This window comes from Haliaeetus albicilla, chromosome 14 (genome assembly GCF_947461875.1).
Source record: "Haliaeetus albicilla chromosome 14, bHalAlb1.1, whole genome shotgun sequence".
Taxonomy (NCBI): Eukaryota; Metazoa; Chordata; class Aves; order Accipitriformes; family Accipitridae; genus Haliaeetus; species Haliaeetus albicilla.
In genome coordinates this window covers 16,632,602-16,647,764 of record NC_091496.1, presented here as the reverse complement: position 1 = coordinate 16,647,764, position 15,163 = coordinate 16,632,602, and the positions used below count along the sequence as shown (strand labels likewise).

Below are 15,163 nucleotides of genomic sequence, written 5' to 3'. Positions count from 1 at the left end.
CATCTACAAGTACCAGCAGGCTACAAATGCACACTCCACAGTGGCTTCTTGCCACTGACAATTTAACTGCTCCTCCTTTTCCAGCTTCCCATTCCAAGCTCCCCATTCCAACACATCTGCTTGTTCTTCTGCAATCTGGGCACTTCACATAGTGAAGTAAGTGACTCAGGAATACTAACAGGAATAGTTGTAATGTCAGTGTAACGAGTAGAGGCCTTCTCTGCAATTATTCCGGTCACTGAGTTTAGTGCTCTGCCCACTTTTCAACCCTTGTGTCAGTATTAGATCTGAATAATAATATGAATCAGAATGATGGCAGATTCTTATTTTCTATTGCAACTTGAGGGCCAACACTCATTACTACATTCTTAACAAAGAAGCATTAACCCGTGGAAAGATGAGAGTCTATCAACTGGACTGTGAGGTGGAGAAGTATCTGTAGGTATACAATTGCTGCTGTAAATGATTACTACTCCCCACTCTAAAATGTGCAGAAAAGATACCAGATGAGTGTCCATGCATACTTCAAAAATAAAATACAACTTCCGCCTTTTGAACAGAGCAACAGGTTGCCACCCAGGAATGGCAATTTAGACATTGCCTTGGGATTCCCAGTGGCTGAGGCACTACTCTCTGTTGCCAGAACAATCCTGAGAGACACCAAGCACACACATTACGAGGCAATGCACCTGAAGTACCCTCTCAAAAAGGAGCACTGACAGCAGGCAGAGAGAGGCAAGGTACATCCAGCACTCCCAATGTCAGCTCCTTAGAGGGGTCTGAAGATCCTCCTTCTCTCTAAATGTTACCACCTTTGTCCTATGTCTGTTTTAAAAGCATAATGATGGGGAGGATATTCAAACTAGAGATTAGTGGCTGGTGGGAACAAAAGGATGAAAATTATTGCTATGCTTGGGAAAAAAAGCCATGAAATGCTCCAGTTCCTTAGACAAAAGAGAAGACTTTAGCATCTTAACATTTACTGTGCCAGTGTATTTACACTGTCCCCTATTCTTAGGACAAACGACACCGAGAACACATGGCAACTTAAAGAGCAAGTGGTAGATGGCAACACTCTACTACCAGCCAGTGTCGTTTGGTTATTTTTAACTTGTTCGCCCTGGTGGTGTGGTATCAGACACTCCTTCTCATGGCACATAGTCCTGCTGATCCCACAAACCAGGGAGATGAAAGCAGACCTGACTCTCTGTTCATTCACATGCTTTCGAGTTGATGTAGTCAGTGACATTACAAGTTTTAAGACAGGTTACATTTTCTAAGAAAATGAAGGAAGGTCAGTGATCTCACAATACCATGAAAAGGCTGGCCATTACAAGAGAACAAGGATGTTCAGCTTGGGCATGGATTTACTGGGGAGGAGAGGAGCACTTAGCTTTTCTCCCTCCGTTAGCATCAGGAGCAACAACCATGTGGTTGTGCAGCTCCCACAACCACAAAAGGTCTGGATCCAGTTTTGCCAGTTCAGTAAGTAAAGGTTAGTCTCACTAAGACACACACATGAGGAATGGATTTTGTAAAGCTTTTAACAAAAAAATGCAATTTACCTCCTTCTCTTTGAACTATGTGGTACAGATGAACCATATGCAGGATACACTCCAGATCTTGATCTTGGTAGCCTTTCTCGTGCATGTCATCCACTGAGTCTGGATAGATGACTTGATCACGTAGCGTTCCAATGGACATGTAGGGCCTGAGAAACAATACAGAGAAACCAGTAATCTTGAGCTGGCTCCAAGTGAGTGCCTCTTGCTGACGCTCTGTGAGTAGACTATAATGCTTTAAACACCATGTTGCTAAAACTGGATTTATCTGTGGGTGCATTGTTGGTGAATGTTTTTCTAAACTTACCCTAGGGACAATGTATTGTTTCCATAACAGCTGATTACAGGGTAGCAACAGGGGTAGTATTAGCGTGAAAACAAAATGACAGATCAGGCAGAATAAACATCCACTTCATAGCTCATTCTGAATACTTTCACTTGGAATCAGGGAAACTCTACTGTATTCAAGGTTTGGTATGCTTAGAGATTTAGAAATTGAATTAAACACTCACAAGTTAAAAGCAAATTGTAACAAAAACATTGCAGCTCAAACTGGGAAAGACTTCCATGGTGCAGCAGCAGACACCCAAGTCAGGCAGGAGAGCATTGAAAGCCTCCTTTGCACACTACTGTTCTGGATTGCAGAATTGAGACCATGCGTAACTTAGCTGGCTCTAGAAGCCATTGTAACACTTCTGAATTGCAAAAAAAGCATACAATAGAGAAGTTGATCAGCTTAAACCTCCCAGCACCAGCCTCCCTTTGCCAAGCACAAGGCTGAGCTGTATGTGAAGCAGCTTCTAAATCACCATGTTCCCAGACCAGGTAATACCATCCGTCTTACTAAAACAAGGTGTCTCCACTCTGGAGCCAGAGTCCTCAATCACAGCCATGTCCCTGGAATGGCTACGGACAGTCTCCACAATGTCATAAGCTGTGCCCAGCCTCTGGTACAGCCCAGGCCCCAAAAATCCTCCTAGTCTCTAAACAAAGTCAGCTCAAAGAACAGTTTTACATCTCTAAAATATTCAGGCTAGGATAGCAAAGGCAATCTAAGACACATCTATTTGACCATCCCTTTTGCTGCTCTTGTTCTAAGGATTTCTTGTGAAGGATAAATATCCATCCTGTCCCACAGACACTGCTGATAGCTCTTGGAAGCTGCAAACACCCCAGGAATGATCTGTTAGATTTTGAGTTTGGAAGGGAAGGCCACAGCCAAAGAACAGTCAGGCTCCGGACTCTGTCCCCCTTTCTGCGTCAAGAGTTACACTAACTCCCTCTGAGTTCATCTGCCAAAAGAATGCTAGTTTTATTAAAGTTGTGGTGCCACGGGATGATGACGGAGAGGAGCGGTTAAAATTGGGCCAGCAACGAGGAGGCTTCCAGGCAGCTTGCTTTTGCCACTGAGAACTGCTTCCAACAACTTCACAGCACATTGATGAGAGGTCAATTTTCTTCCATGAAGAGCTCTGGACCTGCGTAGTGGGAAGGTCTCAGCCATGCAGAGGCTTTCCCTGACAGAGACTTATAATACCTTAGTAGATTTCTTCCTTCCCTTGGCTCTGCAGAAGGGGTGGATTTACCCATTGTTATTCTTAAGAGTCCCTAAAATACACCACAGAGTAATTTGACGGAATTCATAATGCAACAGCTGTAGAATTACAGAACTAAAGCTGCAACGTGAACTGAAAGTCATATTCAAGCTGGCATCAGCTGCATTGGGTTTAATGCTGCAGACATCCATGGTGAACTGTCTGTACCCACCCCTAGTTAAACTACTTTCTCCAGCAGCTGAGTGAGGGTGGGAAGGGCAGGGGATGTGAACTGCTCACAAATATTTGGTCATCTCATTGCTGTGGGCAGGCACCCAGATGGAGCAAAACCAGAACCGCAAGTGAAATACAAGCATTGCTGCTCCTCTTTGCTCATTGTTGTGCTTTCTGCTCATTGTGGGAAAAGTGCTGCTCTGGGCTGCTGCATAAACACTAGCATCAAGTACAGTGAACCATTTACATTAATAGGGATATTGCAAAATCTCAACTCTAAACTTTATATAACTTCATGAAGTAATGATATATTACATTTCCATAGTGCTCTCCACCTAAAATCCCCAAAGGCTTTATTTCTTGCATATGTAGAAATCACTTCACTTGCTCCAGACTGCTGCCATCTCTGGGACAGAAGACAGCAACGCCACCTGGGCTCAGGAAAGAATCCGGTTGTGCATAAGACTGTGTAAGGGTAAGGGCAGGAGGACAGAGTTACCTATCACATGATTTGTCTGGGGTTTAATACCTTACTCCTGTGAAGTATGATCCTGTAATGACTAGCAGCTCTGAGACTTAACCTACAGCACAACCAGGAAGGCAATGCTGAAAAGCACTGTGCCAGGACACTTGTTGCCATGCTGTTTATTGAGTCACCAGCACCGCTTCCTGGTACAACTGGATTTTCCTTGTGGCCTCCCATCTGAACACACCAGTACCAGCAAGCACGCCTCTACCCACCTAGTTTGTAAAAATTAAAGAAAAGCCCAGCCTGCAGTGGAATAGCAAACCCCATCAATTACTGACTAACTAGCAGAGAGGAAGAATGGCTTATGGTTACAGGTCTGTCCTGGGGGGGTGGGAGAGCACGTTCTGCTTCCCCCATCCTATAGGGAGCCACTCATTGTCCCTGAGGGGACACTTCATCTTGCTTAGCATGAGATGTCTCGTTTGGGGCTCCAACTCTTGACAACAGAGGCACCTTTGTGGTTGGTTTATCCCATTTATTTTTAGGGTGGGGATGCATTGCCTCCTCGGGGTGTCTTCTCCCTCAATGGTGAACGGAGCCCAGACAACTAACTTAGGTAATTAACTTCTAAAGAGCTAAAGTTAGATGAGATCTCATCTAACTCATACTCTCATAATCTCATACTAAACCAGATTTCTCTATCCATAACTTGAAGACAATAGCCTCCTTACCTACCGTGCCACAAAGTCAAACACACTAAAACCTGTTAAACATCAATTGAGGTTACATGTGTGTGATACCTAGACATTAAGTAGTAAGAAGTATGGGTAACTGGATACAGCAACAGTGAAATTTTGGCTTTGCCAGTAAGCTCCTTGTTAAAATATTGTTTTCATTAAATTTTTAGCAGTTCAAACAACAAAAACTGTCTTTTTGTCCTGAAGTAATACTCTATTTTAACTGGACTTAATTGATTTTTGATGGAGTTTTTCCTTTCAGCCAGAGTGTCTGGGTTCCAGTCTCAAAGGAAGCACTCTTACAGTCTCTGAAAGCAACTCCTCTGCTGTGCAGAGGCCATGTCTTTGACAGTAATAGCTCTGCAATTGTTTTCTTTCTTTCTCTGCTCTCTGAAGAAAGATTCCTACACTGTTTTTAAAGACAGGATTTAAGATCAGTAAACCTGTTTTAAAGCTTTGGTACCGAACCTCCAGAAAGCTAAGAAAGCATCTTGCCTTGTTTTCTGAGATTTCAAGGCATTTATTGGAAGAGATGCTTTCAGTTCTCATAAACTGATCTTTTTTCAGTCAGTTTGATGGTTTTATTGCATCACCAATTTCTGTTTGGTGCACTTAGCACTCCACTTGGCAGAGTTGTAACTTCATTCTGCTAGTAACAAGCCATCATCCCTAAGGCTTACAGCTTCCCCCTTGCAGTGCAGGCTTTAAAAAAAGATGATAACAAGATGCGCTGCAATCTGAAGCCTGTGGTATGGACAATTCCCCAGTGTCCTACTGACACATGACATTGTGTACAATGTTGGCAAAATATTAGAGAAATCATATGGGGAGGAAGGGCAAGTGTTGCCGATGATATGGTTTCTTTATTGAGGTGAGCTTTGGGGAGGGAGAAAGGGGCAGGTGCTGCAAAACATATTGGAGTACATACCAGTCACTTATCTTTCCAAACAGAGGACTTACACGCTGGAGCTGTTAGGCATAAAGACAGAGGTATAATGCCAATTCAAAGGGATTGTAGATTAACACTGCACGCTGTAACCAGGCAGTAATAACATCTAGTAATTCTCTGATGTCTTGAAGAGCAGACGGCTTCACTCTTTTGGGTAGCAAGTTAAGGAAGATGACTTGCTTAGATGTCAAGAAATTTCTACTCCAAAATCAGAACAAGCCATATCCACTTGAAATGTTTACAAATACTTCCTGAATGTATTCAAAGGTGTTTTCATTTTCCATGCAAAATAAACTGTGCTGACAGAACTTATAACCTGTTCTGACATCCATAATATTATTTTAAAGAATTATAGCAACTAATCAATATGCACTTTGAGAGTCCATAAAGCAATCTGAATGGTCAGAGTTTTAATTATAAGCACCCTGGAATAAGAAAGGGACCAAAAATATATCTTAATTAAGTGGCTGGCGTCAGAAGTTAAGGGATATTAGTCCAATGTAAGTGCCCAAGGAAATGCTTCCAGGTACAGTCTGAAGCTCACCTCGCCTTCCTTGGCACAGACTGTGATTAACACTTCCTCCATGGAAGGTAAAGCCTAAAAACATGGGGCTTGTGATTCTGGAACCCATCTGCATGCCTCCAACTGAGCAATCAGGACCTGACTTGCCATTTGCTGTCTAAGTGTGTTTGCAGTTATTATTCCAATATTATTCTCACAGATATGCAAACTTATGTAGGAAAATTATGTGTAATGCAACTATAAACTCTTGACTGACCCATCTTTTAAGTTTCTGTCTCTGGCTGACAAGATGCCTCTCTAATATATCCCAAGTAGGAGAGAGAAAGGGGAACACTACCCCTGGGATTCTCCTTTTCAGATAAATTGCAGCTTGGCTTTTCAAAGGAGATTAGGATAGCTTCAGAGTGCAATTCAGAGTGCTTGATTTGACATCGAAAATAAAATGTATTCCAAATTTAGGCACTTCTATTCAAGAAGATGATACTGGAGTCCAAGCTTCAGCCATGGAGGTATCTTCCTAGGAAACCTGGAAGATCTTAAGGAATCAGTGCTTGCACTGAAGAATTTCCAGTCCAGAAAGCCAAGGGCACAGCTCACACCTACAGCTGTGCCCAAATGCTAATTCCCCGGAAGGTCTAGTACAGCATGGGATATGAAAGCAACAGTTTTAAGTCCAGCACAAAACACTGCAGCTACTCGAGATGCAAGATGAGGGGCTGTATGACAAGGTAAAGGTTGGCAAATCTGTTCCAAGAACGGGGTTCATGCTAAGTTCTTCTCAGCTTGCAGGGCATCAGATTCCCATTTTTCTAGGCTAGTGTCCAGGCTAAAGAGCAGTCAAAGGGAGGGCACCTTCTAATCTTCCCACTGAAGCAAGGAAACTGCTGCTAAGAAGCAGGAATCACGTGTCTGAAGAGAGAGTTATTGGAAAGAACCTAATTATAATACTACATCAGTCAGAGAGACTTTAGTACCAGTCCTTGTGCCATATACCATTTATGTTACTACTTTTTTTCCCAGTGTTCTTAAATATAAAAGGCAGTAACTATCCTAATCCTTCAGTAGCTTTATAAAAACATATTAAAGGGGGTTCTAATCTTATTTAGGTACCTGCTCTCAGGAGAGGGCTTGTTATAGATAAAGGGGTTTAACATTTAGGTATCAGTTTGGCACCTAAACTTCAGTATAAGGCAGGAGTTCAGGCATACATTTATATTTAGAGATTCCTATGGATTAACTCTAGGTGGCTCCCTTTACCTACTGCACAAATTTTTTAGCTGATTTTCCAAAAGCCCTAAATCTCCGCCTGACTATCTAGGGAATCCACCTATATTTAGAACTTTCCATCACCTTGCTGGTGCCAAGATCCTAGTTTTTTACATGCTGTAATACCTCGGCTGGAATCACCTCAGGAGAACTCTGGCTCTTGCCATGCTCCTGATTTAGGTAAATAGTAAAAATTCAACAGTTTTCAACAGCAGCAAAGCTTGATCAACAGTGATGCTCAAGAAATGCCAACCTCCACTAAGTAAAATGATCTGGATTCCTAATAGTTCTTTGATGACGTTAATAAAACAGACAGCAAAAAACTAATGATGGCACCACCAACCACTACTGCAACTTTGAGAAAATAAAATGTCTTGAATGAATGTGAATTAAGTTCTTTTTAAGTAGTGTTGTATCCACTACTCTCACACGGAAGGTGGTATCACTAAAGAGCTATCACTAAAAGGTGGTATCACTAAAAGTAATAAATAATATAATATTTAGCAAAATGTTAAAAAAGCACAGGCTCAGTTTATTGCATTGTATCTAGTTCAAGGGATTTTAAGGCCAGCTAAAGTTTCAGCAATGCTTCTAAAGATATAAATAATTGATCTCTCTTTAAAATACCCTACACTGAACTCTCCTCTCCAGTTATACAGAACTAGCCATGAACATCCTCTAAATATTTCAGATAGATCAGTTACCAGAGTGGAATGTAATAGCTTATAGCCATTAACATAGTTAACAGGAAATGAAATGCACAGTATGAAAAGCTGAATTCTCAATGCATATAATTAGAATCTGATATCAAAGGCTGAAAAAATCACACGAATCACTCTGTGGCTTTCTTTCCAAAGAAGCTATGCACATCTCTGCAAGAAAATAATCTGGGAAGAAATAATAACCTGAAAGGTAAAAGTAGTCTTTAATTTAAAGCACTATTCATGCTCAGGTATCATCTCATCTCATGATTTACTTATTTACCATTATGAAGATCACTTACAATATAACTAGAACTGGTCAGATGGCATAAAAGTTTAAGGCAAACAACTCACAAAATTATCCAGTTCAGTCTATCTGTACCTTGTGATAGGCAGAGACAACAGAAAGAACACAAGAACACATGTATAATTAAAAACAAAACCCAGGCAATTTCTACAAAATCCCAGCAGCTAATCCAATCTGAAATAATTATACCTCCTGCAATGAATCAAATCAACCAGCCAGACAAATGAAGGAAAAATACTCTCCTTTTCTTAAACATCCAATTTTTGCAGGCCCAGTCTTTTCATGCCTCTGGTAGTCCTGATGATAAAAGGATTATTTGGATGGATGATCATGAAGATCAATGAATTGAAGAAAGAACAGTGAGCTGTTCAGGACAAGAATTTAGCCTGCCAGTCCCACCAGGCATACCCCAGCCTAAGAGGTGTTTCTGATTTTTAGCACAGCAACGTAACACAATGAGCAAGGCAGTTTCCCTCTTTCAGAAAGATCCCAAATCATTCATGGTTTTGCAGATGAGAAGTGACACCTTACTTCACAGAGAAGAGGAAGTGTAGACAGTGAAGCCTCTAGAGCAGAGGCTGCTTTTGCTCTGGGTTTCTACAACGCTTATTTGTCCAAGGCATCATTTTTTCCATGCACTGGGATATGAATATGCAAGTAATACTAGAGCAGTAGTGTGTCTCCAGTGAAACACTCTGCCAACAAGTGAAGCCGCACACTGCACTGACTTCCCTCCCTAATCCTCTGTGAAACACTGCATTACACAGGACAGAACATGGCAGTATAGAATACAGAGACGCATCATGTATATGGATACATGGAACATTATTATGGCCATTTTATAAGCATTATAGGTACCTGAAGCAGCCACAAGGGAGCTGTAGTAATCTCTAGCAGAAAGTAAAATTGATAGGGTATAATTAATGCAAAATGTTAGGCAGATAAACAAGCCTGGAAAAGTCTTCCCTCTTGGGAAAGACACGCTCCCCTCTAAGGTAGGCTAGTGCACACATGCTGAACTGCAGAAAAAAACCACCTGCTACATGCTCCCATGAGACCATGACATAATTAATGACTCAAGAACAAAGAACTGAAAATCCAGTGTTCTGGGGACTACTCAGCATTATTTGCAGAAGAGACTCATCTCACCTCAAAGTTACTCATCCAAGTCTGAGTTAGTCGCCCCAGGCTCTCTTTGTAGTAAACAGAGTCCTCTAGTGAACTGGTACCTCCAGTAGGTCTCATGTGTCTCACATGTTTGTCCTAGGACACAGGACGAACGGCTGCAGTGATCTGAACTGGAGGACTGCTGTGCATTGAGGAGTTAGCGACCCGCAGAAGAGTTGACCTGAGTGGGCACAGGCCTGTGCTATACTTCGCTGCACCGCGCTGGGCTGCGCTGCACACATAACTTGGCCTTCAGGCCTGGGCTGTGCTGCACTTATCACTTGGCTGCAGGATAAACTCTGCTGGCTAATCGTAACGGAGGAGCCTGCAAGAAGCTCCCACTTGGCACCAGCAATGACACCACCTGCGTGTCCTTGTGTTTATCTTGAAGTAAAGCAGCATGTTCTCATGCTAACATTCTTTTGTTTGGCAGTAGAAATGATAAATGGAATTGTTTACTTCCAAGAAAATCCTATCAGAGCGCTAAAGACCATAACACCAATGAACCTTAGCACGGATGAGATCAAGTGCAGCATGCCATGCTGTGACTAGAGGTCCGTCTGATGCTGCCCAGTGCTGGGTTCCTAGCATCTGATGGGACCTAAGTGCCACAAAGATGATAAAGGGACTGGAGCACCTCTCCTGTGACGAAAGGCTGAGAGAGCTGGGACTGTTCGGCCTGGAGAAGAGAAGGCTCAGGGGGATCTCATCAATGTATATAAATACCTGAAGGGACGGTGCAAAGAGGACAGCCGGGCTTTTCTCAGCAGTGCCCAGTGACAGGACCAGAGGCAATGGGCACAAACTGAAATAGGAGATGCCATCTGAGCATCAGGAAACAATTTTTCACTGTGAGGGTGATCAAGCTCTGGAACAAGTTGCCCAGAGAAGCTGTGGAGTCCCAATCCTTGGAGATACTCAAAAGCCATCTGGACATGGTCATGGGCAAACAGCTCTAGGTGGCCCTGCTTGAGCAGGGGACTGGACCAGATGACCTCCAGAGGTCCCTTCCAACCTCAACCAGCCTGTGATTCTGTGATTATCTATGCTATTGACGTATTCCTTATCTCTAATAAAAGGAATTTTAATTAATGCATTACAAAGCCTACATTTCCCTGCTTTTAAATGAAGTTCCATAAACTGTCTGGCACATACATGGATGCCTGGAAAGGTGGTACAGACAACATGTAATTATTGGTGCTAAAGGAGGACTTTTGATATTCAAAATCCTATCAAAAGAAGCAAGTGAGGGCTGGAGGCATTGCAAGCTCATGCTGGCAAGAACATGGTGTCCAAAATACGTTATGAAACACAGAGCAGCTGACTGCCAGAGGTCCTAGTAGAAATACTCCTGCAACTGTGCAACCTTGCAGACAAAAATTTAGCTCTTCTGTAACACTGAGGAAAACATCTCAAAAAAATGTAAATAGAGGAAGCTCTACATATTAGTGACACCCACTTTTGTGCAGGATCCAAAACAATATTTATGTGCTTAGTACTGAAGCAATACTCAAAATAGAAGGGATGCTGCTTTGATTACAAGAATGGATTTCACCTTTTAGTTGCATATACATCATGGCATTTAATTAGACGTGCAGCTGACAGCACTTTACATTATACCTCTGTGTATGTGTCACTTGGTAGGAATGCAGTGAGTTACTGAGTGGATCTTAATCCTCTGAATGATCAAGTTCTTGTATGGATCACAAACAAAAGGGACTTGGCTTGCATAAAGTTAAGTGACCACATTGTGCTTTAAGTGAGACATCTCCATGATCTGGAGAATGAAGTCTTGCCATCCATCCATACAGAAGGTCGTAATAATAGAACCTACTTCAACTGAAAAGACCACCAGTAGATAAGAGACGATACTGAAAGCTCATACCAAATCAAGCTTGGACTTCCTTGGTGATTCAAACTTGTCAAAAAGAGTCTTCATTTGTATCAAGTGTGGTACTGGCTTCTGTGTTTCAGACAGCTGCCCACTAGGAAACGCACAAGTCTCCATATGGAGTAAAAGTTGTGTATGTATCAACACATCTCAGTTCCTCACCCACGTTTAGTCCTCTTGGTATCTCACATAGCTGCAGCTTGCTCCAGAGATGCCCCCAGTCTGAAGGGATTGAGGGATCAAAACCTCAGGGCATGCTGAAGTCTTTCACAAACATCAGTTTAGCTGTAGCCTTTAAGACTGGTGTTGGATTTATGTAAATACATTTTAAATCTAAACTAAACCCCAATGCAGCAAGCTGACTAAAGCCTTCAGTCTGGGATTTCTGCAACACTTTGCCTAATAACAGAAAAGACTTGTAAGCTGTGCTTTAATTAGCTGACTCTTGTGTCTGGCCAGTAAGGAAGGCACTTTGCATGGCTTGAGAGGGAGGAGTAGCAGCTAATCCATAAAGCTGTTTTCCACCTCTGACTATTAGCATAGGTGAATCTTGTTCACAATGTGCTACCGAGAGGTACTGTCATTACTTGTGATCAGTCAGCACATAGACCTAATTAAAAACCTTCAAACTTTACAGCTGTGAGTGAGCCTTCAAATGGAGAGGTCTCCCAGTGATCCTGGCAGGCAAAGCTTCAGCTAACCTACATAGCAGCAAGACAAGAACTCTCCTGTTGTAGGTGAGACAAGACAGGACCTCCTTCAATCGGGAAGCAGAAGTGCAAGCATTTCTATGCAAGTCCCAGTAAGATGAAATGGGAAAAGCTGTGCCCTGGTTGAGGGGATAGCCTAACAGCCCTCTTAGATTCAAGGCCACACTTTTTAATGAACAGCAGAATACTGAGTTAACTGTCTTGAATTGATTCATTTCAATAAAGAAAAAAGAAGATACAAAGTAGCAGTCAATTTGTTAAAGCAAACCTATATCAAAATAGTATGCATAACTGAAGTATGTTATGTTATGTTTTGTGTTAACGCTACCTACCACAGACCTTTTTCTCATCTGTCAAGGAGCACCATGAACTTGATAACAGTATGACAGATAGATGCAGTGTGCAAGGGAGTAGATATCTATACAGCATGACATGAACTGATGGCAAAGTACTGAAGGAACGAGTCAATGTGGTGGTATACTATCAGCAAAATGCTGAAGGTCAATGACAACCGCTAGCGCAACGTTGGCATGCGCAGTCAGAGTACAGTTTAACTGCAGCTGACCCAACTAAAGCGATCATAGTTAAAGACAGAGCAGTATGACCTGACAAGAAATTAGGATGTGCAAAATACAACATAGCATAGAGACATCTGAGTCAGTCTCAATGAGATGAGGCAACAGAACGCACGTAGGCATATTTGCACAGCACTCCATTTGGGCTACTTCTCTAACAGACCACACGCTAATGAGAAAGTAGTCTAATACAGAAGAACCATATATATACATACTACATATGCACATACTTTCATACGTAGTATAGGGTTTCTGAAAGTAAACACAACAATTTTGCAAGATTAAATTGTTTAGGTAGTCAAGAACTGTCTTAGGAAACAAACACATTTTAATGACAGTGGCCACTACTAACTACCTCCACGCTTAAGATAACATTTGAATCATGCTATAATCTTCAAAATTTCATGTGCTTATAATGTAAAAAATGACTTTTATGTTATCACTTTATTATTTATATCACTTAGAACTGAAATATTCTTGCTTGGTTTCATCTATATGATGAATATCCTTGGACTGCTTAGGAAAATCACATTAGACATTTGCATTAGTTAAGGAGAGGAAATATATCTTTATAGCTGATGCAATTTTGTTTAGTAGCCAAGGATATTTTTAGAATACAGAAGGAAAAATACCAGATAGGAAATGACTTGTAAAGGAACCCCAGATAAAATACCAGAAATAGAGCAGACATATGCAAAAACAAACAGCTTAGGAGGGTCAGATAAACCTTTAAACTGTTATGTTCCGTACTGTCCTAGCATTAATAAGAAGACAGCAAGACAGAGGTACATAAATCTTAAATGATGAAGAACAAACAACCTTTGATATTAGGGCATCTTTGGTTGCCTCCATTTTAGCATCTGACAAGCCTGGTGGTGAAGGAAAGAAATATTAGAGATCTACTTGAATGAGCAATAGAAAGAGAGAAAGAATACAGAATTGGACTGTCACTGTGACCACTGAGAAAGTGGTCAGGGTTGGCCTTCTACTAGAATGGCACACAGAATTACAGAGAAACTATGCATACTACTGGAGACACATGTCCCTCTCACAAAAATACCCAAATTATAGTAGAAGCAAGCTGGAGAGAAAAAACAGTAACAATGGACCAGGAGAAAGAAGTACAGTGGATTAAGAATTACTCCGAGCTCTATGAAGGTGAATCAGTGAATCAGTCCTCAAGAAAGACAGAGAAAATGCTGATGGACGTTTTAGATATGTGCTGTGCTAGGAAGACTTGAGAGTCGTGACAGAAGGTTATGGAACTAACAGAGACTGCATAAGACATTCCTCCATGCAAATAAGACAATAACACACAGCTGGCAGAAAATGATTAATAATTTATATCAATAACCCAGTGGTGATTACAGCTTTACTGCAGCTTTATGGTGCAGAGATATTGAGGAATATTCCTGTGGTGTTGTCAAGGTAACCTGCAAGCATGTAGGAGTGCAAATCTGCTGGCGTTTATATCAAAGGAGGGAGAACTAAGGAAACAAGAGACAACATGTGCAGAATCTGTGTTTCCTTACAACTGAAAAAGCTGAGACTTTTAGTTTGAGAGCAAAAAGAGCTGGAGTAAATTTTAGGAATTGTATGCTAGAGCTCACTAATTCCACGGAGGTGGAGTCTCCTCCCATGTTTAAGACCGACAGAGCAGGAACAGGGCACAGTCAGGAGAAATCAGGCTACCTTCAGATATAGTGCTGATATACTATGAAAGGATTGACTGCTGCTTTAATTCCGTAAGTGCTACATACACATCTTGTGGTCATATCTTTAGCATCCATACTCACGCTACCCACTACATATTTTTGTTAATTATTTATTTTTTTAAATTAAGTTTCTGAATTCTGATTTGAATCACGATTCCTTACCAACTAGAGCACCCACAAGTATTTATTTTTTCATTCATGCTACCTTCTTGACCGCTTAATTAAAAGAGGAATGCAAAGAGGTGTTTAACACAAAGGAATTTTACTTTGCAAAAGAGGGACAAGAAAGTGGAAGAAGGGGTAAGAGCACACACTCTGGCACCTACTGAGGCTCCAATGAGCTGTGACAACTTGTTGAGCTGTGACCAGTTCCTAGCACAGATCCATCCTTGAAAACAAGCTGCTTCTGGCACCAATGTGATGTTGGACTGCTTAAAGCCTCCCCCTCTTCTGCCCACCCTCCTCTTTTACAGGCCTGTCACAGACAGCAGCAGAGCCACACTCACAGAAATCCCTGGGCTTCTCTCTCCCTGTCCCCCAAAACGGCAATTTGTCCGATCAGCGACCACCAGAACTGTGACTGATTAAGGACAAATTCTACATGGCCTGGAGTCATGGTTTAACCCCAGCCAGCAACTAAGGAGCACACAGCCGCTTGCTCACTCCCCGCCCCCCCCCGCCCCTGCAGTGGGACGGGGGAGAAAAATCAAAAAAACCCGAGTGATGCCCAATGCAATTGCTCACCTCACCACCCACTGACTAATGCCCAGCCAATCCCTCAGCCACAGCATCCCCTGGCCAACTCCCCCCAGTTTATATACT

The 15,163-nt window shown here is 42.0% G+C and overlaps 1 protein-coding gene across 1 annotated transcript in view; it reads right to left on the bottom strand.

Moving 5' to 3' along the window:
• The window catches only part of ABCD2 (ATP binding cassette subfamily D member 2), a 46,240-nt gene that overhangs the window by 13,670 nt on the left and 17,407 nt on the right, over positions 1 to 15,163 (bottom strand). Inside the window, exon 7 of the mRNA XM_009927720.2 lies at positions 1,566 to 1,711. Coding sequence (XP_009926022.2) covers positions 1,566 to 1,711 — 146 coding nt within the window. The remainder of the gene's footprint in view (positions 1 to 1,565; positions 1,712 to 15,163) is intronic.